At 44.3% G+C, this 23,311-nt stretch overlaps 1 protein-coding gene across 4 annotated transcripts in view; it reads left to right on the plus strand.

The window, feature by feature from the left end:
• The first annotated feature begins 3,571 nt into the window (after nt 1–3,571).
• Nucleotides 3,572–23,311, plus strand: part of CAMK1 (calcium/calmodulin dependent protein kinase I) — a 48,030-nt gene continuing 28,290 nt past the window's right edge. The window contains exons 1-3 of one of the 4 annotated variants that reach the window (XM_026682620.2): nt 3,572–3,776; nt 16,098–16,326; nt 22,735–22,866. In XM_026682620.2, the coding sequence (XP_026538405.1) occupies nt 16,241–16,326; nt 22,735–22,866 (218 nt within the window). In that variant the 5' untranslated portion in view covers nt 3,572–3,776; nt 16,098–16,240. Of the gene's footprint in view, nt 3,777–11,841; nt 12,105–13,946; nt 14,267–15,262; nt 15,321–16,097; nt 16,327–22,734; nt 22,867–23,311 lie in introns of those variants that run through there. The other 3 variants (XM_087954475.1, XM_087954473.1, XM_087954474.1) reach the window with 3 other exon arrangements.

Raw genomic sequence — 23,311 nt, forward strand, 5'->3', positions numbered from 1 at the left:
CTTGCTTTCCTGTGTTCTCTAAGATTGAAATGATTGGCACAGAGATGAAGATATGATAAAACAGAAATGGGGATTGTCACATAAATTTTGCTGTTCACAATGGTTATATTGGAAAGAAGGGGAAATGCTCCAGATACCAAAACCAGATGCTTTCTTGATTTATTTTTAACAGGAATTATTGTTTGCTTATTCTATTTATTTACAATTTTTGTCACCTGCCTCAAGCTATAGATTCTGGGTGTGATGTAAAAAGGACAAAAATAAAACAAGTCTATCCCAAAATAATTCAAAGATATAAATTCTCAACACATCACTCGGGATTAAAAGCAGAGAGAGGACTAGCGTTTTTTGGCAGCTTTATAAAGGCAACAAGCAAAGAACTTGGAAATTGTACAGTGTAAAAACAACATTTCTGTTTAGGTTCCATCCCAAACAAGTAATATTTTTAAATCTCCATGTCCTGTCTTACAATTTTTTCAATCTCTATATCAGAGGATTATCATGAAACAATTCATTAGCTTCACTGGACAATTTTCTTCCGCTTTTCAGAATATTTCTAGTTTACCTCCAGCTTGCATCACTATCCTTCATGTTGTTCAGGGTCCTCTTTCAGTAGTCTAGCCTAATAGCCTGCCAAACAATAGTCTACTAGAAACTTACTATGAGTGTAGAATTGATAGGAAGAAGATCCAGACATGTTGCCTTGAACTGGAGGGAAATGATAAATAATAAAAAACAAAAGCCAGTGTGTTAAATGGGTTCTAGTTATTTGTAGTTTGCAGTTGAGTACTAAGTGGCTTTCAGTGTTGGTTATCATATCTCCCAAAAATATGGGAGAATTTGGTGGAGATGACCTAAGGCAGGGGTCTTCAAACTTGACAGCTTTAAGACTTGTGGACTTCCACTCCCAGAATTCTTTCTCCAGTCATGTTAGCTCAGGAATTCTGGGAGTGGAAGTCCACAAGTCTTAAACTTGCCAAGTTTGAAGACCCTTGACCTAAGGAATACAAGGAAGGTTACTGAATTTGAGCTGATCTTAGAGACATCATAACTCACTTGGCACCCTGCTCTTGTGTTGGGACTACAACTCCTGGTAAATGTTTTTCAACCAATGCTGAAAGACTGGGATAGGCCAACACAACTGGAGGATGTTAAACTGAAGAAAGCTAGACTGGTATGTAAGGATCTAGATATTAGTGGCTACCAGTTCTCAACTGATGATCTTTCCTGGTAACTATACCAGTTGGACACCTGTCCTGCCCAGTCCAGCTCAAGCAGGAAGGCAGTGGTTACTGTACAAGCACAGACATGGGCTGAATACTGTAGGGGAGGGAAGGTGAACCTGTTAAAAAATGAAACGGATCTCCAAAGCTAATTTCCCAGGTAGAAATTCATCCCTGCAGCAAAACCTCTATGGAAATGGTACAGAATGCTTTTGTTCCCAAGTGTGTCTATGGAGATTCTCAGTCATCGAGGTCACCGGTCTCCAACCTTAGCAACTTTGACTTGCGGACTTCAACTCCCAGCTTTGCCAGCTGAGGAACTCTGGGAGTTGAAGTCCACAAGTCTTAAAGTTGCCAAGGTTGGAGAGCCCTGATCTAGGTCATGGTTGTCTCAAAGGTGCTTTTTTTTTTCTCCAAGAGGCCACTGGACTTTCTGGATGTTCTTTGAAGATGTTTCTCTTCTCATCCAAGAAGCTTCTTCGGGAAATATGAGCCAGCAGTGTGTAGCAGCAGCCAAAAAAGCGAATGCAATCCTAAGTTGCATTAACAGAGGGATACAATGGAGATCAAGTGAGGTACTAATACCACTCTATAAAAGCCTTAATAAGACTACACCTAGAGTACTGCATCCAGTTTTAGTCACCACGTTATAAAAAAGATGTTGAGACTCTAGAAAAAGTACAGAGAAGAGCAACCAGGATGATTAAGGGACTGGAGACTAAAACATGAACGGTTACAGGAACTGGGCTTGGCTAGTCTAATAAAGAGAAGGACCAGGGGAGGACCATGATAGCGGTCTTCCAATATTTGAGGGGCTGCCACAGAGAGGAAGGGGTCAAGCTATTTTCTAAAGCACCCGAAGGCCAGACAAGGAATAATGGATGGAAACTGAACAAGGAGGGATTTAACCTGGAAATAAGGAGAAACTTTCTGACAGTGAGTGTCCCTCAAGTCAGTGTTTTAGGACGGACTCTCTTAATACTCTACATAAATGACCTCTGTGATCATATCAAGAGCAACTGTGTTCTCTTCACTGATGATGTAAAGCTATTCAACACCACAGACAATACTACTACCCTCCAAAAAGACCTTGACTATGTATCAGAATGGTCAATCAAATGGCAACTTCAAATCTCAGCAATTAAATGCTCTGTCTTACATATTGACAGAAAAAATCAGAAAATAAAATACAAGCTGAATAGTCAAGACCTTGTTGATGATCCAAGCTCTGTCAAAGACCTTGGAATACTCACCTCTAATGATCTAAGTGCTAGAGCCCACTCTAACTACATAGCCCAAAAGGCATTAAGAGTTGTTAACCTAAGAGGCCTGTAGGGGGCGTGCATAAGCGGCGCAACCGTGCCTACTGTCCCTGTCCTATTGGTTTTTTTTATTTTTCTTATAAGTATCTCACGCATTCAAAACTATATTTATTCTTATACCTGTATCTTGTAAGCGATTGACAAATCAAATAAATACTAAATAAATAAAAAAATACAATCAACAAATGGAACAGCTTTGCCTTCAGAAGTTGTGGGAGCGCCATCACTTGAGACTTTCAAGAAGAGATTGGACTGCCACCTGTCAGAAATGGTGTAGGTAGGGTCTCCCGCTTGGGCGGAGGGGGGGGCGGTTTGGACTAGATGACCTACAAGGTCCCTTCCAACTCTGGTTATCTGTTATCTGAGCTTTTTCAAGGGGCCACTGAGACTGACTGGTTTTTCTTCGCAGACGCGCCTCGTCTGGCTTCTCCTTCCGAGAAAGCTTCTTCAAGCTCCGATGAAGCTTCTTGGAGGAGAAGCGAAACCGTCTTCAAAGAAAAAACCAGAAAGTCCCAGTGGCCTCTTTGGTGGGGGTTGAGGCGGGGGGGGGGGGGGGGCGGAAAGCCCCTTTGGGATTTCATTCCCAAGATGCGTCCAAGGTTTTGGAAATCCAGGAAGAAAGAAGTCCACCCAGCAGCGCGCTCTTTTGCAGAAATCGCGCCCTTGCTCGGGTGCATCGAAGAAGAAGAAGAAGAAGAAGAAGAAGAAGAAGAAGAAGAAGAGCGGCGGCTTCCTTGCAAGAGGAGAGGAGGCTCAGCAGCAGGAGGCAAGCAGAGAAAGCGAGTCAGGGCCGCAAGGGTGAACGTTTACTGCGCCGTTTCCTAAATGCAAAGGTTACTCCCGGGCGGACACGCGCTCGCCTGAAGTTTATGAATGGGGCCCTCTTGGCATTCTGCCCCAGCGCTTTCTCTCCTCCAGCCCTTTCGTTAATGGGAGTTTAAACCCCACGGCCGGGCCGTTCCCACCCTCCGGGGCCGCGGATTGGCTCCCTTTCTAAGCGACCCGGCTCCTCCCACTCGTGCTGACACTTCGCGGGTGGCTGGAGAGCCAAGCGCAAAGGCGAGGAGAGAAGCGGGACCGAGGAGGCTCCTTGGAAAGCTCCGGCCACAAAAGGGCGGGGAGGGGCGGGGTGGGGGCCGCAAAGGACTCTTCTTCGTCTTCTTCTTCTTCTTCCCGCCCGGACCCACCTTTCCCCGGGAAGCCGCCGGACGGGACCCCCTTCTCCCACCCCGTAAGTGAGCCCGGCGGCGGCGAGGACCAGATGGGGCAAGGATGGAGGAGCGCTGTGTCTGCGTGGCATGGTGTCCGTCCGCAATCGGCTTGCCTATTGCGGAGAGCAGCAGCGGCGGCTAAGAAGAGTCCCGGGTGTTTTTGCCTTGGCTCGGTCCCGCAGCTGCTTCTGGCGGCGGCCGGAGACAACCTTGCAGGGCTGGTGGTCCGCTTTTGGCTGTAGGATGCCCGCCCGCCCGTCCGTCCCCAGGGCCGTTGAGTAGGATTAGCGGTGGACTTCTTGTCCCTCTCCGCCCATCCTTTAAAGCCGAGTTGCTAAAGCTGGCGGGGTGCGATCTTCCGTTTTCAAGACCGCTCCTCTTTTACACCCTTACTTGAGAGAGTAGTTAGCCCGGCTGAAACGGCGGGACTTAGGGTGGTTGGAGGAGCCCAGGATTAGGGTGGTGGCTTGTGCAGTTGTCCCTCTTGATTAGTGGCACTTCTCTCTCTCTCTCTCTCTCTCTCTGGACGCCTTTCCTTCCCTCCCTCCCGGCATTGCTTGCCCGCCCTGTGAGTATCCCCTGTGCAGGGGAGGTGGTGGGCCTATGCTGGCCCCTGCGTACCTGGAGCCTTGGGTTGCAGCAGGGAGTGTTGAAAAGGATGCTCCCAGGAGTCCCTGCCCACATGGCCAATGCAGAGATTATGGGGAGAGTATAGCGTACTCTGGGTGCATGAATGAAAACAGCAGCAGGTCGCCTGAAATGTTCAGTTGATTTTTGAGCGGATACAATGAAACCTGTACTGGATTCTACATCAGGCGAGGATCCCTGACCATCACCTTCTCACGCCTGGGCACCTGTTATTTATTTGAATGGATCGACTATCTGTGGGCTTTGTGCGGAAACCAAACTCTGGACAATATGACAGGCTTTTTTTGGAGGGGGGCTTCTCTACACCTGGGAGGTGTGCAGGGAAGATCAGATTATTTTCCTTGAATTGATAGGTTGGTCAATATGCCATCTACTGATTTTATTTATTTATTTAATTGGAAAGACACACCTGAGTAGAAAACAATATGGGTTAGAACTTGGGCTTTGTTGCTTCTTTGTGTCTGTGTGCAGGCATGCTGGTTTTGTGTGTGTGTGTGTGTGTGTTTCAGTAAAGGTAAGCTGATGATTGTCATAGCTCCTGCCCGTCTTTGGGTGTGCGCATTATATAATTGTTTTGTAGGTTCTTTCAGTCATCACCGCTCTCTTTACGAGTGCGGTGTCTAGCTTGCTTTCTACCACAGTGGTTAATCTTTGTGCTATCTATCTATCCCATCCCAGCATCCTCTAATTCAACTGCGGTTCCCCCTCCCAGCTGGCTGGATATGATGGATTTTGTAGTCCATCACACAGGTATACTGGAAAGGCAGTCAGCTGAGAAGTGGGCATATCCGAAACCTTGGCAAAGAATCATCCGCCTTTACAACTCTGTTCCCTCTCTTTATTCATATCGAATGTTAATATCTTCTTCATTCTTCTTTCGACATTGCTGTGTGACCACACAAAGGTGACAAGACTGGGGTTTGTCACACTGAACATTTCCTTGGCTCAGAGATCTCCCGGTCTCAATGCACTGATCATGCTCTAAGGAAGACAATGGGGAAAGGACTGCTAATGCGAATCACCAGGTTAATAATGTAGATTACAATCATGGACAGCTTCTTAGTTGTGCTTGCGTTGTCATCATAACCATTATGACTTGCCTTATAGGTTTTTCCTTCCCTTTTTGTTGTTGTTGTTTTGTTTTCTGAGGGAAAATTGAGCCCTGCACTGTTCTGTTTAGCTTCTATTCATCTGGCCAGATCTTGCAGTTGTTTGGCTGCTGCTGTTGAAAATCAACATTAGTCAGCTCCAGGGATGTCCACAGACTAAGGTAAAAAAATAAAAAAGTATTATTATAAGATGGTGGCTCTAGTCTAGCCCAATACTCAAAGCCCCACCTCTTTTTATGTGGACTTTTGCATATGATACACAGAAAGGGGGTCGGGTGGGGTGTGCTGCAATCACACAACCAGGCGGTTATTTAGGCCTTTTTTTTCACCACCTCCTGTGAACATTCCTAAGCAGCTTCTGGTCATTCTGTTCTGCCATATGGCTTCCACCAGAGATAGACCAGGAACTCCCCTTCTCGGCTTTCTTGAGACCGGCAGGCAGGTGCCGCCTCTCTCACATCTCCAATAGGCACTACGCAATGTGTAAGTTTGTTTGTTTATATATTTATTTCAGAGGTCTCCAAACATGGCAACTTTAAGACTTGTGGACTTCAACTCCCAGAATTCCTGAGCTAACATGACTGGAGGAGGAATTCTGGGAGTTGAAGTCCACAAGTCTTAAAGCTGCCAAGTTTGGGGACCCCTGATTTATTTGATTGCCAACTCATCTCCCCCCCGCTCCCCAGGCATTCAAAGTGGCTTAACATGAGGATCTCCGCAACCCTATATTCTCACAAACAGGATCCCTGGAAGGTAGGCTGCGGCTGCAAGGGGGACCCAAAAGTCCATAAGTTATCAATAACAGATAACACATAATCAGAATCGGAAGGGACCTTGTAAGTCATCTAATCCAACCCCACACCCAAGCGGGAGAACCGACACCATTTCTGACAGATGACAGTCCAATCTCTTCTTGAAAGTCTCAAGTGATGGCGCTCCCACAACTTCCGAGGGCAACTTCTGTTCCATTGGTTGATTGTTCTCACTGTCAGAAAGTTTCTCCTTATTTCCAGGTTAAATCTCTCCTTGTTCAATTTCCATCCATTATTCCTTGTCTGGCCTTCAGGTGCCTTGGAAAATAGCTTGACCCCCTTCCTCTCTGTGGCAGCCCCTCAAATATTGGAAGACTGCTACCATGTCTCCCCTGGTCCTTCTCTTCACTAGACTAGCCATGCCCAGTTCCTGTAACTGAATTGTTTTAGTCTCCAGTCCCCTAATCTTCCTGGTTGCTCTTCTCTGTACTTTTTCTAGAGTCTCAACATCTTTTTTATAATGTGGTGACCAAAACTGGATGCAGTACTCTAGATATAGTCTTATTAAGGCTTTATAGAGTGGTATTAATACCTCCCTTGATCTCGATTGTGTCCCTCTGTTAATACAACTTAGGATTGCATTAGCTTTTTTTTGGCTGCTGCTGCACACTGCTGGCTCATATTTAGCTGGTTGTCCACTAAGACTCCAAGATCCCTCTCACAGTTACTGCTATTGAGCCTGGTTTCACCCAGTCTGTATGTCTACTTTTGGTTTTTCTTGCCTAAGTGTAGGACTTTACTTTTCTTTACATTGAATTTCATTTTGTTAGGTACGGCCCAATATTCTGGTTCTTGAGCCTATCTTCTTGGGTGTTAGCTATTCTTGCCAGCTTAGTATCGAGCCTCGGCATAGGGAGGAAAATCCAACACAGGACAGATCAATTTACTTCCATGAATTAGAACTTGCAGGTGTGACTCTGGGGCAGCTAACATTGGAATTAAAAAAAAAAAAAAAAAACTGAGCCCAGAAAACAGCCCAACAAAAAAATTAAAAAAAGGAAAGAAAGAAAACAACAGAGCAAATCTGAAGGCGATCTTTCCCTTAAACCCTTGTAGAATGGTCTTATATAACACACCCTGGCTCAATGCCTGGCTTAGGAGCCAGTTCTTCGAAACCCTGCTCAGGAAGGAAGGGCAGCAGAGTCGAGTCCTCAGGATATCAAGGGGGAGGGGAGAGTGAGTACAGATAGTCTTCGATTTATAAACAGTTTCTTTAGTGACCATTCAAAGTTACGACGACGTTGAAAAAAGTGAGCGTTTTTCACACTCCTGACCGTTGCAACATCCCCATGGCCATGTGATCAAAATTGAGGAGCTTGGTGACTGACTCATGTTTATGAAGGTTGCAGTGACACCTTTTGCAACCTTCTGATCGTAGAATGAGGTCAAACTCCTTTAACAACTGTCTCGCTGAGCAACAGAAATCTTGGGCTCAATGGTGATCATAAGTCGAGGACTACCTGTATACTGTTCTACCGAGAATAGAGAAGCTGTACCTTCTAGATCAGTGGTCGCCAACCAGTGGGCCGGGGACCACTGGTGATCTGTGAGAAAATTTTGGTGGTCCGCAGAGAAATGTCACCCCCAAAGCAATTAATCCAGGCTGCACGGAAACACAAGGCTTTGCCGCCCACATGGTCCACGGGAACACAAAGCTTGCGTCGCTTGCATTGCAAACAACATGAAGGAGTGAGCGGAGGGGGGAAAGGGCAGAGGGGACACTTGCCCACACTCACTCCAAGCACCTGGCCTGGCCACCGGGCTGCTTCTTTCCGCTTCTTTCTTCTGCTTTTGGCTGCACGCAAGAAAAGCAGCAAAAGTCTTTCTTTCTCTCCCCCAAACTCCACCAGAAAGAGTCTTTGGGATCCTGCAAGGCATCCTGCTCCAAGAGGCTGCACTGGCACGATAAGTCTCACAAAGACTCATTTCTGGCAAGTTTGGGGAAGAGAAAGAAAGACTTCTGCTGCTTCTGCTGCTTCTGCTGCTTTCCTTGCATGAAGCCAAAAGTCAGCCCCTCCCTCCCTCCTCTCTCTCTCTCTCTCTCTCTCTCTCTCTCTCTCTCTCTTTCTCTCCCTCCCTTCCCTCCCCCCCAACAGAGTTGGAGACAGTATCCTGCAATCACAAATAAAGAATGATTGATTGGTAGGAAAACAGGGTGGGGGATTTTCCTGCAGACTTTTGGGGGCATTTTCCCAGGGTCTCTGGTCCACGGGATTTAAAATGATGAGTTTGATGGTCCCTGAGATCCAAAAGGTTGGCGACCCCTGTTTTAGATCTCCTTAGATGCCATTCTTTCATAGAGGGGATCCAGAGCACATCAACCCTTTTCGGATCAGAGATGAATAGATAGGCAGTTCCTCCAACGACTTGGCCATGCGCCATGAAGAGCTTTCCAGATGGCGATCCACATCCTGGGAGCCCCAGAAGTTTGTTCTCTTGTGGTATTGCATGGAACATACCGTGATGTACCCATAGCTACCTATGCCGCTGCATTCCTGACAAGCTTTTGAGTGGTCTTCAAAGGAAGCTGGGTGTAGTGGAGCATGTTGCAACAGCCTAAGCAGGAAGTTGTGTCTGTAGATGACAAGGGCTTGTATAATTCGCTCTGAGCTTGGTCTGTAGTAGCTGACTCAGTGTGGCAGGGGCTGCCTGCCTGCTAATGAATGTTGATAGTGTTTGCCATCGCCTCCTTCTGCTATTGCCACGCCTACTTATACCCTCTTATCTTACAGTCTTCTTTCTTTTCGAGAGTCATATCAGGAGTCAGGCGGCCCGTTTCTGCGCTCAGAAAATACCAGGAGATCTGATAAGATGGCTGTAATAAAGGGATAGCTAGATTTTAGATTGTGGTGGTTTCAATAACAGTCCTAAGAACCATTGACGGCTGCCCAGTGCACACTATGTCACTCTTGGCATTAAACAATTTGTTCTGAGTGTCAAGAATAAACGGGCCCCTGTGCCACTATCTTCCATGGGAAGTACCTTTAAAAGGTCTTCATTTTGGCACTTTGAGGAGGGTGGGATGATTTTGTGGCCCCTTTGTTAAGCAGTTCGAGTCTATGGTTTACTTGCAGAAAATCTGAGACGGTCATAATCTATTTATTTTATTGATTTTTATTTATTTATTTATTTTTGTCGATTGCTTGCAAGATAATAGGCATAAGTAAAAACATAGTTATGAACACATGGATACATATAAGAAAAATAAAAAATAAAAGAAACAATAGGAGAGGGACGGTAGGCACGTTGGGGGGCTTATGCAGGCCCCCTACAGACCTCTTAGGAAAGAGGTGAGGTCAATAGTAGACAGTCTAAGGTTAAAGCTTTGGGGGTTTGGGGAAGAAACCACAGAGTCAGGTAGAGTATTCCAGACATTGACCACTCTGTTGCTGAAGTCGTATTTCATGCAAACAAGTCTGGTGTGGTTAACCTTGAGTTTGTATCTATTGTGTGCTCTTGTATTGTTATGGTTGAAGCTGAAGTATTCATTGACAGGTAGGACATTGCAATGTATGATTTTATATACTATACTTAGATCAGACTGAAGGTGGCGTAGTTCTAGGTTTTCTAGGTCTAGAATTTCAAGTCTGGTGGCATAAGGTATTCTGCAATGAGTAGAGAAGCGGAGAACTCTTCTTGTGAAATATTTCTGGACTTTCTCAATTGTGTTAATATCAGATACATGATATGGGTTCCAGACTGATGAGCTGTATTCAAGTATAGGTCTAGCAAATGTTTTGTATGCTCTAGTTAGTAGTGTGATATTATCAGAGAAGAAGCTACGTAGGATTAGGTTAACAACTCTTAATGCCTTTTTGGCAACTTGTATTTTATTTTCTGATTTTTTTGCCAATACGCAGGACAGAGCATTTAATTGTTGAGATTTGAAGTTGCCATTTGTTTGACCATTCTGATACATATTTGAGGTCTTTTTGAAGGGTAGCAGTATTGTCTGTGGTGTTGAATAGCTTTACATCAGTGAAGAGAACGCAGTTGCTCTTGATATGATCACAGAGGTCATTTATGTAGAGTATGAAAAGAGTTGGTCCTAGAACACTGCCTTGGGGGACACCACTATTTACAGGTACAGAATTTGATAGGACGCTCCCAATTTTGACCATTTGTTGTCTGTTTGCCAGGAATGTTTCTATCCAGTTATGCAGATGTCCAGAGATGCCGTAAGATTTTAGTTTTAGGAGTAGTTTGTCGTGTACCACTGAATCAAAGGCTTTACAGAAGTCTAGGTAGATTGCATCTATTGCTTTGCCCTGATCGAGTTGTTTAGTCCATATGTTTTTGCAGTGTAAGAGTTGCAGATTGCAGGATAATTTTTTTCCTGAAACCAAATTGTTTATTAGAGAGTAGGTTGTTTGTTTCTAAGTGGAGGATGATGGATTGGTTAATAATTGATTCCATGACTTTACAGGTGATACAGCATAAAGAGATTGGTCTGTAATTTTCAACTAGGCTGGGGTCTCCCTTTTTGAAGATGGGGATGACCGTGGCTTGTGACCATAGTTTTGGCAAGGAGCTGGTCCTGAAAGATTTTTCAAAGATTATGCTTAGAGGTTTGGCTATGGCAGTGGATAGCTTTTTAAAGAAGTAGGCACATATTCCATCCAGTCCAATAGATAGAGATGGTTTTAGATTGCATAGTGCTTTTTCAACATTGTCTTCTGTAAAATCGATATGTATTAGATCATTGTAGTTGTCTGTGGTTCGACTAGGAAATACTGGGCATGATCCATTGCTGTTTACAAATACTGAGCCAAATAATGTATTAAAGAGATTGGCTTTAATGGTGTCATCATTGCAGCCTTTGCCATTAGGTCCTTTCAGAGGTGGGATGGACCTTGAGTCTTTTAGTTTGTTGTTTACAAAATTGTAGAAAGCGCGGGTGGAATTGGTGCGTGGAAGGTTTTCCTCTTGTTTAATGTGATAATTGGTGAGAATAACAGACTAACTGAGTTGGAAGGGACCTTGAAGGTCTTCTAGTCCAACCCCCTGCTCTAGCAGGGTAGCCTTGTACCATTTCAGGCAAAAGGTTGTCCAAGATCCACTCTTTATTTAACTGCTGTGACAAAGCAGAAGCCGAAACTGTAGTTCCATGTTAAAAGTGCAATTCAATCTTTGGCATCTTTGGTTATCTTTTCAAAGGAAACTATGGTGGTATGACTTTGCCTGAGGACTAGATTAAACGTTCTCTGATCGGGCAAACAGTAAATATAGGCAATTGGCAGATCGCTATCTATGTAACAACATACAGAGTTTAGGCTAGGCTCCTGGCCGCTGGTAATCTCACAAGTTCTCTTCTCAGGCAAAGATTCCTTCCTTCCTTCCTGGCATATCTACAGTACACATTGCTGTTTCTGCATCATGCATCCAATGGCCTGTTTAACCCCTTTTTGTCCCTTGTCACACTTATCTTACCAAGCAACTGTTCCCTGCTATATGGCAATAGCAATAGCACTTAGACTTATATATCGCTTCATTGTACTTTACGGATCTCTCTTAAGCGGTTTACATATTGCCTCCAACAATCTGGGTCCTCCTTTGACCGACCTCGGAAGGACAGAAGGATGAGACAACTTTGAGCCGGTGAGGATCGAATTCCCTGACAGAGAGCAGTGAGCTAGCCAGGGATGGGCTGCTGGGGGTTCGCAGGGGTTCAGGAGATCCTCTAGCTAAGATTCTGCGCAGTTCGAAGGACCCCCAAATCCTGGCTGGCCCCGCCCACCCCTCTTCTCAGGAGTCCCCACACAGCCCATTTTGGAAGCAGGTAAGTGCAGGGTGCACACGGAGACTTGGGGAGGGTGAAAAACGGGCCTCCTGGAAGTTTGGGGAGGCCGGAAACCTGCCCGTTTCTGGCCTCTGGAAAGCCTCCGGAGCCCGGGGGAGGCTGTTTTCGCCCTCCTGGAAGCTTGAGGAAAGCCTCTGGAGCCCAGGGAGGGCAAAAACGCCCCCCCACCATGGTGCAGGAGGCCGACTAGGCCACGCCCACCATGGCCACACCCAGCAGAGAATCCGTTGCTAAATATTTTTGAAGCCCACCCCTAGAGCTGGCCTGCAATACTGCACTCTAACCACTGCGCTCACCACGGCTATTTGAAAGGAAAGATATGGACACGCCAGGCATAGGTAACTGCAGAAGATAAGAAGGTGCAACTATCCAGATATTGCTGGAGTGTATTCTCCACCATCGATCTCCCCACTAGCCTTGGCACTCCCCATCTCAGTCAATCTCACCACTAGCACTAGACAGCTGTGGGTGACGTGAAATCAGCAGTCCAGGTAATCCTCCACTTACAACCATTTGTTTAGGGACTGTAAGAAGTTACAACAGCACTGAAAAATGTGACTTATGAGCATTTGTCACACTTGCAACCGCTGCAGCATCCCCAGGGTCATGAGGTTACAATTCAGGGTGCTTGGCAACCGGCTCATAGTTATGACGGTCGCAGTGTCCCAGGGTCATGTGATCTGCCTTTGTGACTTTCTGACAAGCAAAGTCAATGGGGAAGCCAGATTCACTTAACTGCCATGTTATTAATAACCATTTGTCTGAAATGGTATAGCACGGGGTTGGACTAGAAGACCTCTAAGGTCCTTTCCAACTCTTGTTATTCTATTCTGTTCTTGTTCTTGTTCTATTCTATTCTATTCTATTCTATTCTATTCTATTCCATTCCATTCCATTCCATTCCATTCCATTCCATCCCATCCCATCCCATCCCATCCCATCCCATCCCATCCCACTCCACTCCACTCCACTCCACTCCACTTCACTCCATTCACTTAACAACTGCAGTGATTCACTTCACTGTGGCAAGCAAGGTTGTGAAATGCGGCAAACCCCGCTTAAGAACAGTCTCACTTAGCAACAGAAATGTTGGGCTTACAATTGTGGTTGTAAGACGAAGTCTGTCTGTATCTGGAGAGTGGAGCCATACGTCGCAGCCTAACCTGAACATAAGGGGAGAAAAGCCAGTAGAACAACTCTTGCTACATTACTGTAATTAAAGGCCCCTATGCCATTTGGGTAGATGCGAAATGAGCAATATCTGGAGAGGCAGATGTGGCTGCTATCCTGAACATAAAGGAAGAAATCCAGTAGAACTCCCCTTGCTGCATTGCTAAGGATGATCAAAGGCCCATTTGCCACTTGGGAAGATGTGAACATGACGGACCAGCAACCCATGACCATGTTTATAGTATCCTGCTAATTTTTCTGTTGGAAAAATTATTGATAGGTACCAAAATTGATAGGTACCAGAATGATAGGTACCTCATTGATAGGTACCAAAAACTGGATGGAAGAAATAAAGATATTTGGGAGTAGGCCAGATATGGATGAAGTACAGCCACCCCTCAAAGCCCCACTCATTTAGAGTCAATGATGAGTGATGATGTAAAAGTTGTAATTCAGAAATATTGTTAAGAATGTAACAGTGGTGAATATCTGTAGCTCGGGTGTAAGATGAAGGTGAAGCTTTAGGACACGGGTGTCAAACTCGATTCCGTCACAGGCCAGAGCGTGACGTATCATGACTTTTTTTGCCTTTGAGGAGCCCAGGTGGGCGTGGCCTGCCAGTGATATATCCGGCCTGCGGGCTGCCAGTTTGACCCTGGTTTAGGAGATGTCAGTGTCAGTTCTTCTGTTTATAAGGACTTTGTGATGGGTTCGGACTTGTGATGAGTCAGGTGTAGGTGTGTCAAGTGAGGGTCTTTTGTGATGGGTTAGGGTTGGGACAGAGGTGGTATTCAGCACCAGTTCTGACCAGTTCTGGAGAACCGGTAATAGAAATTTTGAGTAGTTCGGAGAACCGGCAAATACCACCTCTGACTGGCCCCGCCCCCATCTATTCTCTGCCTCCTGAGTCTCAGCTGATCGGATGGGCCTTCTTTGGTTGCCCTGCACAGGAGAACGGAGCTGGAAAGCAGGTTAGTGGGATGGGGAGGGAATGGGGATTTTACAGTAACCTTTTCCCAGGAGTGGGGAGGGAATGGGGATTTTGCAGTATCCTTCCCCTGCCCCTCCCACAAAACCACACCACACCCACCACACCACAGAACCAGTCGTAAAAGTTTTTGAACCCCACCACTGGATTGGGAGACCCTCACGTGGCACACCCACACACCTGACCCATCACAAAGGCCTTATAAACAGAAGAACACCGACACTGACTGTGGAGGCTGATGTGTGTGTTGGAGAGGTTTTGAGGGAGACTGTCTCTCGAAAGAAATGGAAAGTTAGAGATAATTGATGACTTTAAGATTTTACTAGAGGGTTAACAACTCCAGTTCCTTTTGTTCACACAATAGACGATCATTTCAGTGCAGCATTAGTACCCTCTGACAAGCGTATGTTCATATGAACTTTCCATTCATAAAAAGCATCATCTGGTGCAGCCATCTTGGGAAAATGACCCATTTAAAAATGCATAAATACATGTCCCTCTCGTTTCCTCTTCCTCAAGATCTTCCTGCGCATTGAAAGCTAGCATCAATTGGAAGAGGAGGACTGAAGAAGATTCTGTCTCCCCCAAAATATTGGTTTTCCACAGAGAAAGATTTATTTATTTATTTATTTGATATGGTGGGACATTCTCAGACCTTAAAAATCACGTCTGTTGATCTGTACCGAGCTTGGGAAGGAATCTTCTTTCAGAAGGCTGAACATCCTGATTCCTTCAGTCTCAATGAATGTTATTCGAGTACCTGCTTGCTGGGGTGTGTCTGTTTTTTTGGCAAAAAGCAACCTAGCTTGCACTGTGGGAATTTGAGCCAAGAGGAACTTTAATTGCACTCACGTGTAAGACCTTGGTTGGGTGAGAAGGGCAAGAAGATTGTGTCATTGCTTTTTCAGATGCTGGCATGTGCATCGTAATGGGTTTAAAATATTTAAATGATACCCTTGGTTTTTTTCCCAGCCACAGGCAGAAGTTCAGACAATGCAAAAGCATAACCCTTGTGACCAAACTAACCCAGTCTTAAGGTAGCCTTTGCTAAAAGCTGGCTAATAGTTGTGGAAATGCTAGCTGTGCCTCCTATGGAGGCATGGCACTTCCTCTTTGAACAGAGTGTGTGTGTGAGAGAAAATATGAGCAGATCTGACCCCAAGAGACCATGTGTAAGGCACAGGAAGGTGCTGGATTTTCAGTGCTTGCAGGCACTACAGCTGTTTCCAAGGAGACAGCTGTAATGTTACCAAACAGGATAAAATCAGAAAAATATGCTGAAGGGTGCAGAGATAAAGAGGAATTGGGGAAAGGAAGGTTAAGATGAAAGCCCAAAAACTACAGTTCCTCCTGACCCCTTTGGTCATGAAGACTTTGCTGGGAAGTGTAAGGGTCTTTGAGGCTACAACCTCTCAGAAGGGCAGAGGTTCAGCTGAGGGACTTTCAACGATTTGGCAAACTATAAACCGAGGCTGTGTGTGCTGTGCTGATTTTAAGCTAACCCTCCTCAGCCGAGGCAATCACCACAAAGGCTGATGTAGCTTAAAACCTGTTCAAAGAAGGGAAGAGGAAATCCTTGCTTCACGTTCTAGGAAGAGAGCCATGTTAGTTTATGGTAGCAAAAAAACCAAAACAAAACCAGATTGTCTGGGAACACCTTTTTCCAAATTCTGTTAAAAGGCAGAAGCTTTCAGGACCTGTAGCAAACTTCATCAGATGCAATGCTCCATATGTATGAGGAGAACTGGGCTGAATATGCAGTTTATTCATCAGCCTCACGTTGCCAACCATCCCTTTCTTCTGCTTAATTTCAGGGTGAAGCCTTCCGATGCCTTTGTTCTAATGCCATCTGTCTGTACTCGGCTAACTATACCTTGAATTGACTACATTCTGCCCGTTTCCTCCGCTTCAAGCCAGCTGGGAATTGAACAACCCAGCTCTGAGCCCAGGAAGAACCATGCCTCTGGAAGACGATGAGCTCAGCTGGAAAAAACAAGCGGAAGACATCCGGGAAATCTATGAATTTCGGGAGGTGCTGGGCACGTGAGTTCTTTTAGCTCTAGGGCAGTCTGGGTAGAGGCTGTTGCACCAAGAAAGCAGAGAGTTTTGTGGGTTCCACTCAAGAGTGCCAAAATTTGAACTTCAGCTGTTTCATCTAAAAAAAGTCTCCTCCTGAGCCTTCTTCATTTCAGCAACCTTAGACTAATTTAGAGAAGACCATGATGGGAATAGAATTCTTTTTATATTAGGAGGGTAATCTTTGTAAATCTTTTCCTAATTACCGAGTCATCTGCCACAAGATCCAAATCCCAACAGTGTTCTGTCTGCAAGCTTGTTTATTCAACACATTGTAATCTAAAATAGCAATCCTTGTTGCCTGTTCTCATAGATTGATAGGGTCATTTACAGGTTATTATATTCTACGCAACTCTGAACTACTACACCCAGCAGAAGTAAATATTCTTAATCTTGTTTACTAGGGCTATCTTGAAAGTTTTCTGCAAATAAGCCTGTTGTTGATTGCTGTCTTGAATTTAGCCAGCTGGCTTAGATCCATTATTTGAAAACCATATTTTTTTTGCTAATCCAACTAGAAGTAGGTTAGTTAATTCAAATCTACTGAATACATAGAATCTATAGAAGTGAGAAGACTCAACTTTTTAAAAAGTCGTGGGTATGGCAGAACCTTTGGAGCAAATTGCTGAAAGTTGGGCTACCTTAGTTGTGATAGCTGTTGCGGAGGATGTATGGAAGGAGTCATTTTAAAATTTTCCTTAGCGAAGCCTAGATAAAGATACAGTTGAGATGCTGGGTTTGAAGCAAATTGGCAAATGTAACTCAAGCAATAGTGCCTTCCTGCCATTATCTTCATTAATCTGACTAACACTCCACTTTGGAGTTTAGAGTAGAATAGATTAGAATTCTTTATTGGCCAAGTGTGATTGGACACACAAGGAATTTGTCTTAGTGCAAATGCTCTCGGTGTACATAAAATAAAAGATACATTCATCAAGAGTCAAGAATCATAAGGTACAACACTTAATAATAGTCATAGGGTACAGTAAGCAATCAAATCATACTAGGAAACAGTCAATATAAATTGTAAGGATACAAGCGACAAAGTTACAGTCATACAGTCACAAGTGGGAGGGGATGGGTGATAAGGAGTGATGAGAAGATTAATAGTAATAGTAGTGCAGACTTTGTAATTAGTTGGAAAGTGTTGAGGGAATTATTTGTTTAGCAGAGTGATGGTGTTCGGAAAAACCTGTCCTTGTGTCTAGTTGTTCTGGTGTGTAGTGCTCTATAGCGTTGTTTTGAGGGAAGGAGTTGAAACCGTTTATGTCCGAGATGTGAGGGGTCTGTAAATATTTTCACAGCCCTCTTTTTGACTCGTGCAGTATACAGGTCCTCAATTGAAGGCAGGTGGGTAGTAATTGTTTTTTCTGCAGTCCTAATTATTAATTAATTATTACCCTAATTATCTTGGGTTGCAGAACCAAACCAGACAGTTGTAGAGGCGCAGATGACAGACTCAATAATTCCTCTGTAGAACTGTATCAGCAGCTCCTTGGGCAGTTTGAGCTTTCTCAGTTGACACAGAAAGTACATTCTTTGTTGTGTTTTTTTGATGATGTTTTTGATGTTAGGTGTCCATTTTAGGTCTATAATATAATAGAAGCTAGAAATTTGAAGGTCTGTACTGTTGATACTGTATTGTCTAGTATCGTAAGAGGTGGTAGTATGGGAGGGTTTCTTCTAAAGTCTACCACCATTTCTACGGTTTTTGAGTGTGTTCAGTTCCATATTCTTCCAGGAGGCTAAACAAAATTATTGTCCAAACATAAGGCTAAAGCATCACTTAGCTATCTTTACCCTACAGCAGACATCTCCAACTAACGTACTCCAGATATGTTAATGACTTCTAATATACAGGCAGTCCTCGACTTATGACCACAATTGTGCCCAACATTTCTGTTGCTAAGTGAGACATTTGTTAAGGGAATTTTGCCCCATTTTATGATGTTTATTGCTGCAGTTGAGTGAATCACTGCAGTTGTTGAGTTCTTACCATGGTTGTTAACTGAATTGGGCTTCCCCGTTGACTCAGAAGGTCGCAAAAGGGAATCAGTCACATGGCCCCAGGACACTGCAACCGTCATAAATATGAACCGATTGCCAAGCATCCAAATTTTGATCATGTGACCATGGGGATACTTCAATGGCCGTGATGTATGAAAAATGGTCATAACTCACTTTTTTCAGTGACGTTGTAACTTCAAACAGTCAGTGAATGAACTGTTGTAATTTGGGGACTATCTGTATTCTCTCCAATATGCATGACTGCAAATAGCTTTGGAAAAGCAGAAACTACCTCCCGTATGCTGCAGGAAAAGTACTATCCCTAAACTTCTGCAGCCTTCAGAAGTTACTTTAGATTATTTTTGTGTTAGAAGGGAAAAGACACAGATGTCTCTAGATGCTGCGGGTTTTCACATGTTTCCAGTTGGGGATTGTCTAGGCCAGCAGTTCCCAAACTGTGTTCCATGAAATTCCTCAAAAGCATACTAGGGACTCTACGAAAAATCTCAAAAATCAAATTTAAAACAGATTTTAAAATAAAATCATGCCAGACCAACTATCTTGTACCAAAATAAAAGTTTGTGGTTATATTTAAAATGTTTTCTCTTTATTTTCAAACCTACTACGCAGTGCAAAACACTCGGATTAAAGTTATGGGTTCTTAATAATAACGCTTAATAAAAATCAGGGATAGAGTTAGGGTTCCATAGGGGGGGAAAAGGGTCCCCTAACCAAATAAGTTTGGGAACTGCTGATCCACACCTTCATGGAATGGATCAGCTTGGAGAAGGTTGGCAAATTAGCCATGAAGGAAAATGGCCGCTGTACGAGAATACAAAGCTCCTTGTTTCCTTTCTTAAATTGCCCCACACACTACATCTGAAATTAGTGTCAGGACTGGTTCAACAGCAGCTGTATATGAATTCAGTCAACTCATGGCCTCAAATATTAGCATAGGATTTATTAATATTGACAGGAGGTGTGGGCTGCAACTTAAGTACGTGCTCAGTATTGTCATGTGCTGTTTTTTTGAGGAAGAGGATTCACTCCAGGTGACTAGTTATTTTAAGCTGTGGCACTCAGTGTGAAAAGCTTCATTCTGGAGATGGCAAGGCTGTAAATTCAGATAAGCCGGCTGCCATTTTGAAATGGTCCTTTCTTCAAAGGAACTGAAAGTTGATCCTTTATGGGTAAAATTAGAGGACAAACAAATGTGGCTCCACCATTAAAAACCAAAGCCTATCTTTTCTTTTACTGTTTCTCTTCCAGCATTGCTGTGCAGTAGGGAGCTGCAAATGTGAGGTCCCTATTCACAAATGCTGTTCAGAATAACGGTGTGGTCAACATAAGCATTATTTTCCAGAAGGATCAGTAACACAACTGACCATTTTTATCTGAAATTGAGTTGTCATAGACCAGAGGTGGGAAATGATGGCTCCTTTATGACTTGTGGACTCCTTTATGACTTGGGAATTGAAGTTCACAAGTCATAAAAGGACCATCATTCCCCATCCCTGTAATAGGCTGTTCTTAAATATGATAACCATTTGAACCTCTATCTTCTGATCCTTCATCCAATGGCCCACAAAAACTCATGCCATAATTATGAATATTTTAATACTTTGAGATTTGGGGGTGTCTTTGTTAAGTATTCAGGAAGCGTGGCGCAGTGGTTAGAATGCAGTACTGCAAGCTACTTCTGCTGGCTGCCAGCATTTTGGCAGTTCGATTCCCACTGACTCAAAGTTGACTCAGCCTTCCATCCTTCCAAGGTCAGTAAAATAAGGACCCAGGTTGTTGGGGGCAATAGGCTGACTCCATAAACCGCTTAGAGAGGGCTGTAAAGTTCTGTGAAGCGGTATATAAGTCTATTGCTATTGCTATAACTATATCACCGATGCAGGACACAGCTCCTGTTTATTCAGGCCCAACATTCCCTGAGTTTCCATGTGTGCATCATATGGTACTTTAAAGAGTGTTAACACATGTTTAGGGTAATGCATATAAATAACGACTACATGTAGGAAAATGAAATGGGAGCCATTTTGTTTATTACTCAGTCAGTCTGGAATGAATGGATCTTATGTGAACTGAGTCAAACATTCCTCCCCACGTTTCCTAATGGTTGGAAGAGAAAAGTAGGGCGCAGCCCATCCATTAGCTTTTGCCAGCCTTTGTTTTTAGCAGTGCGGTTTGTTTTATGTATAAAAAGCATCAGAGGAGCCCCTGTGGATTGGATCAAAAGCTTATCTAATCCATCATCCTGTTTTCTACAGTGGTCAGCCAAGTCCCTCTGGGAAGCCCACCAGCTGTTGGAGAGGTCATGTCATGTTGTTCCCTAGCAAGTGGTATTTAGAGGCCTGCTGGAGATACTGTACCAGATCACCATCATAACTTATTTCTTGGTCATTTCCTTATCCACCACAAATTTCCCCAGGCCATAAATAGCAGCTGGCAAGTTGAATTTATCTGGTGGGGCTAAATGGATTGCTTACATATCAGTGTAAATATTGGTGGATGTGGAGATAGGGGTGCAACCCTTCTCTTCTGTGGTTCTTCAATTAGCTAATTTTTTCACCCATGTCTCTTCTTTTTCACTGTTCTCAGGTATCAAATCTGGGCCTTGAATCAGTGCTGTTTCCCGGCCTTCTGGTTTTTTAAAAAATATATTTTTTTATTAAATTTATAAAATACAAGTAAAATTAAAAGGAAAATAATGGAGAAAGGGGGAAGTGGGAAGTGTGGGAAGTATGGGAGAAAGGGGAGAAAGAAAGAAGAAAGAGAGAGAGAAAGAGAGAAAAAGAAAGAAAAAGAAAGAAAGAAGGAGGGAGGAAAGAAGGAGAAAGAAAGAAAGAAAGAAAGAAAGAAAGAAAGAAAGAAAGAAAGAAAGAAAGAGAAAGAAAGAAAGAAAGAAAGAAAGAAAGAAAGAAAGAAAGAAAGAAAGAAAGAAAGAAAGAAAAAGAAAGAGAAGGAAGGAAGGAAGGAAAGAAAGAAGGATAGGAAGGAAGGAAGAAGGAAGGAAGGAAAGAGAAAGGAAGGAAGGGGAAGGAAAGAGGGAGAAGGAAGAAAGGAAGAAAGAAAGAAAGAAAGAAAGAAAGAAAGAAAGAAAGAAAGAAAGAAAGAAAGAAAGAAGTAGGGAGGGAGGGAGGAAGAAAGGAAGGGGAGAAGGGAGGGAGGGAAGGAGGGAGAAAAAAGAAAGAAAAAGGAAGGAAGGAGAGGAGGGAGGGAGAGAGGGAGAAAGAAGAAAGGAACAAAGAAAGAAAGAAAGAAAGAAAGAAAGAAAGAAAGAAAGAAAGAAAGAAAGAAAGAAAGAAAGAAAGAGAGAAAGAAAGAAAAAAGCATTTACGTCTGCTTCTTTTCAGGGCAGAAGAATAAAATAATAATATGACAGCATCAACTTTTTACTTTTGCATTCTTGATAGTAGTGTACCAGCCATTTCTGTAACTTGTCTAATCATCAAGTCCCATTTTTCCCCCTATCTCAATTCTAGAAGCGGTTTCCAAATAGAAAGCAAGCTGGATGTATTCTTTTCTCTTCCCTATCTTCTGTTAGCACTCCACCCAGGTGTGGTTGCAATCGTAACAGAGAGGGAGATCCGCTTGCTTGCCTGCTGCATGTTTACTCTGAACAAAGCACAGACTAGTCTTTCAGGGGGGAAAAAAGGGTGCCTGTCTCCAGAAGAATGAGGGTGCGCGCTTGAATTGTACACCTCTGTTTACACGAGGGGATACCGGCACCTGGTTTGAGGTCCAGGTATTTCTCCATCCAAGTGGAAAGGATGCCCTACTTATCCTTACTTATTTTTGTTCCACTTCGAACCTAGGGGGGTGGGATGTTTTTCTCCCCTCATCCCTCTCAGTTTGGGGGGAGATCTCGCTAGCTTTGAGGTTGAAACAGATTGAGTCTCAGTGGTTCTTCCAATACCAACTTTGCCTGCCACGGTTGATAAGCTCAGATTCTGCACTTCCTGGCACATTCTCTCTCCTTCCTGCCCAATGCCATCTCTCACATATTCTCCTATAAATAGCTGAGATTCTGCAGGTTGCTGTGGTGACAGCGGCTGGGTGAGAGATCCAGCCGGGTGTAAGGGGGAGGTGGGGGGGTTGGTGCTGAGAGGAGGGCAGAGCAAAGAGTGAGGTCACTTGCTCTGACCTCCCCTCTCCCTCCCTTTTTCCTTTTTCTCCCTTCCTTTGCTTTGCTGGGCTGATGGACCTCATTCCGTCCTTTCCTTCCTGGACTTCAAACGTTTTAAATCCGTTGGCACTCTGCCACAGGCGCATCGCCCGTCTAAATGGGGCATCTTTTGGCCAGGGAGATATCTGCCTAATCTGCCCACTTTCCTCCTCCCCGTCCATCTTGTTTTCCAGAGGTGCCTTCTCAGAGGTGGTGCTGGCGGAAGAGAAATCGACTCAGAAATTGGTGGCCGTCAAATGCATTGCCAAGAAGGTGCTAGAAGGAAAAGAGACCAGCATTGAAAACGAGATTGCCGTGCTGCACAAGTGCGTGGTGCCTCTCCTCATTCTCTTCCTTCTTTCGACTCCTTTATCAGTCTGGTTCAGAGAAAATAGATGCTGAAATCCAGATCTTTTCCGATCTGTCACCAGTCTAGTTGCTTTGGAAAACTCCGAAGCAATGCAAACCAGGAGCAAGCTAACTTCTATTGCGGGGCTGTCAATTTCAAGGACTTGCGGGCCTCTGGCCCACAGGGCTGGCTTGAAAACAGCGAAGGACCATCCTATGGTGCCTCTGCCAGTGAAAACGGAGCTCGAGAGGGCTGTGCGTGCCCCTCCCCCCCCGAGCTCCATTTTTGGCTGTGATGGCCTCCTGCAGTCCTCCGCCAGCGAAAATAGAGCTTGGGATGGCTGCCTAGGATCCTCCTGGGCTCTGTTTTCACTGGCAGAGGGCTGCAGGAGGCCGTCGCAGCCAAAACCAGAGCCCTTTCAC

This window comes from Notechis scutatus, chromosome 2 (assembly GCF_049901735.1).
Source record: "Notechis scutatus isolate UNSWTSFEM ecotype Mainland chromosome 2, rNotScu1.2, whole genome shotgun sequence".
Taxonomy (NCBI): Eukaryota; Metazoa; Chordata; class Lepidosauria; order Squamata; family Elapidae; genus Notechis; species Notechis scutatus.